Below are 2653 nucleotides of genomic sequence, written 5' to 3' on the forward strand. Positions count from 1 at the left end.
TCAGGGAGTGTAGTGAGAGGACAAGGGGTAATGGGTATAAGCTGAAAGAGGGTAGATTTAGACTAGACATTAGGAAGAAATTTTTCACTGTGAGGGTGCTGAGGCCCTGGAACAGGTTGCCCAGGGAAAGTGTGGATGCCCCATCCCTGGAGGTGTTCAAGGCCAGGCTGGATGAGGCTTTGAGCAACCTGGGCTAGTGGAGGGTGTCCCTGCCCGTGGCAGGGGGGCTGGAACTTGATGATCTTTAAGGTCCTTTCCAACCCTAACCATTCTATGGTTCTATGAAAGAAAACTTTAAAGTTTATATTGACTGAAGATTTCCTTGATTTTTTTAGACATCAAGACACCTCCAGTAAGGCTCACTAAATTTCAGGTAAAAAAAAAAAAGACAAACAAACAAACAAAAACCACACACAAAAAACCACCTGCTTTGCTGTACTCTAAATATTTCATATGAAACATTTTTTAAGCTAGAAATATTTACAAAGAGTTACATCCATAATTTTTAAATTCCTGGTTACACCTAAATAGTAATAAGATACTTACCCAAGTAAGATTTCCAATGTATAAGGCAATTCTCTTTCCAGTATACGTATAGACAACATTTGGTGCAGCTCCTTTACCTACATCATCCCCAACAGACGGTGGAAGAGAATCCATGTAATCTCGATCTTCTGGGGCATCTCCATTATTTGCAGATGGAGAAATTACATCATCATATAAATCAATTTGATCGTGTCCACCATATTCAGCTTCCTAAAATACAAAAGACACCTTGATTGTATTTAACATTAAACACTCTTAAAACGTACATGAAACACTGTGATAACTGCCACGTTCCACAGACATGGTAAGTCTTCTCCAACACCTACACAACATATCCCTGCCGAAAAGCTAAGCCCCAGTTTCATCCACATTAAAGCATACAAAATTATTATGACTTCTATTATGTTCTAAACTGACAAGGGAAAAACAAAACAAAACAAATCAACAAAAAATACTTCTGGCCACTGTTCTGCATTGCAATACTTTTGCCCTTATAATATAAACAGAAATGCAAAAACCCAGAAGCCCTACTCCCAGAATTATAGACATTAGCAAGCACGAGCAACACTAAAAAGGAGAGGCTAATATCCACCCTTAAGCAAATCTTTTTTTCCACCAAAATATTTGGTAGAGTGAACACACCAAGCTTCTAGAGGAACCCTACTGACAAACACAACATCCTACCTTACAGATCTCTACTGTACTCCTAACTTGATTTTTATCTCCTCATTCACAAAGGGGCCAGACAGGGACAGAATTTTAATTTGTTTTATTAAATTTAATAAACACAAAGGTTTATGTTTATTAAAGATTTATTTATTCATGGCTACAGAGGGACTATTCTACAGCATCATGACTGCCTCCAGAACATTTTAATTCAGAAAAGCATCCTGGGTTTTCGTAGTGAATCACTCCCTTCTCCCTTGGGTTGGTACGGGTTACAGTACAGTTCTGGGCAATTGAACTAGATTCCTCTCAGAGGGAATGGAAATTAGTTTCTTTCCAAAAGTTCTGCTTCATGTGCTCAAAAACTGCACCCGGCCTGCTAAATGCAAACAGACAGGTCAAGATCAATCAGTAGTCCTTCAGACAGTGCTGACTCATAAGTGTGATACGAATATTTGGTCCAAAAAGCCACATTAAATTTAGTCTGAAGTAGACGATGCAAACAGTGTGTTAAGCAGACAGATGGGCCTGAGCACCAACTGCCTCAATCTGCTATTGTGCTGCTACCAAGTCATGTTACTTTTTATTATAAAGACAGCTGTACTGCCACCAGCAGACAATTAAGAGAAGGGTAAAACATGTTGACTGTAAATTATAATAATCTCCTTCACGAAAACATGCAAAACTTTTTTTTTAAAAAAACACAGTGTAACCTTCATCAGTGCAACTGCTTAATTCCAAATATGAATGAATCTGGGTATATTTGCATTAAGGAACTATTTTTAAAACAAAGACATCTTTTGATACTTGCTATTTTTCATCTTCTATACTGTCACTCATCATATTCAATGGTGATCAATTCCACAGTGGGATTCTGCTATCCTTTTTTACTATCCTAGCAACCGCTTGCAATCGAACAGCCCAATCTGTGCGAGACACAGGCACCATCAAAATGTCTGCTGACAGGAAGGCAGAATTTTTCAGTGAACAGTGGTCTGACAAAGCTTAGGAGAGCCAGTCAGTGTTAATGTTAACCTTCAGCTTTTTTACTGACTTTCATAGGTTGCTTTGCCTACATGCAAACATTGGACTTCACAAGCTTGCAGAGGGTTCCTGAACTCTTCCACCATGATGCAGAACAGAAACCACCTTATCACATTTTTATATCAGAGATATTTCAGCATGTACTATCTTGTGAATTTGTATCTAGAAACCCACACAAGCATCCTGCATGGAATAGTTCAAGGTACCAGACAGGCCAACTACAGAGAACCAAATTGTATTCCACAAAAAACAGGCCACAAAGCTAGCAATCTTGGTTGAAAACCCTTTACATCCACAACCATTGTCAGATGATCAGTTGTCTTGAAAATATAAAAATATTATCAACTGCTACTTGTACAGAGAGTGAATCACTAAAATAAAACAAAACCCCAAACAA

General features: G+C 38.4%; 1 protein-coding gene across 1 annotated transcript in view; it reads right to left on the bottom strand.

The window, feature by feature from the left end:
• The window catches only part of CPSF6 (cleavage and polyadenylation specific factor 6, 68kDa), a gene marked incomplete at its 5' end in the record, with an annotated part of 18927 nt that extends 18171 nt beyond the window's left edge, over positions 1 to 756 (bottom strand). Inside the window, one exon of the mRNA XM_010073303.1 lies at positions 547 to 756. Coding sequence (XP_010071605.1) covers positions 547 to 756 — 210 coding nt within the window. The remainder of the gene's footprint in view (positions 1 to 546) is intronic.
• Positions 757 to 2653: the final 1897 nt, after the last annotated feature.

This window comes from Pterocles gutturalis, unplaced genomic scaffold (assembly GCF_000699245.1).
Source record: "Pterocles gutturalis isolate BGI_N339 unplaced genomic scaffold, ASM69924v1 scaffold11147, whole genome shotgun sequence".
NCBI classification, from domain to species: domain Eukaryota; kingdom Metazoa; phylum Chordata; class Aves; order Pterocliformes; family Pteroclidae; genus Pterocles; species Pterocles gutturalis.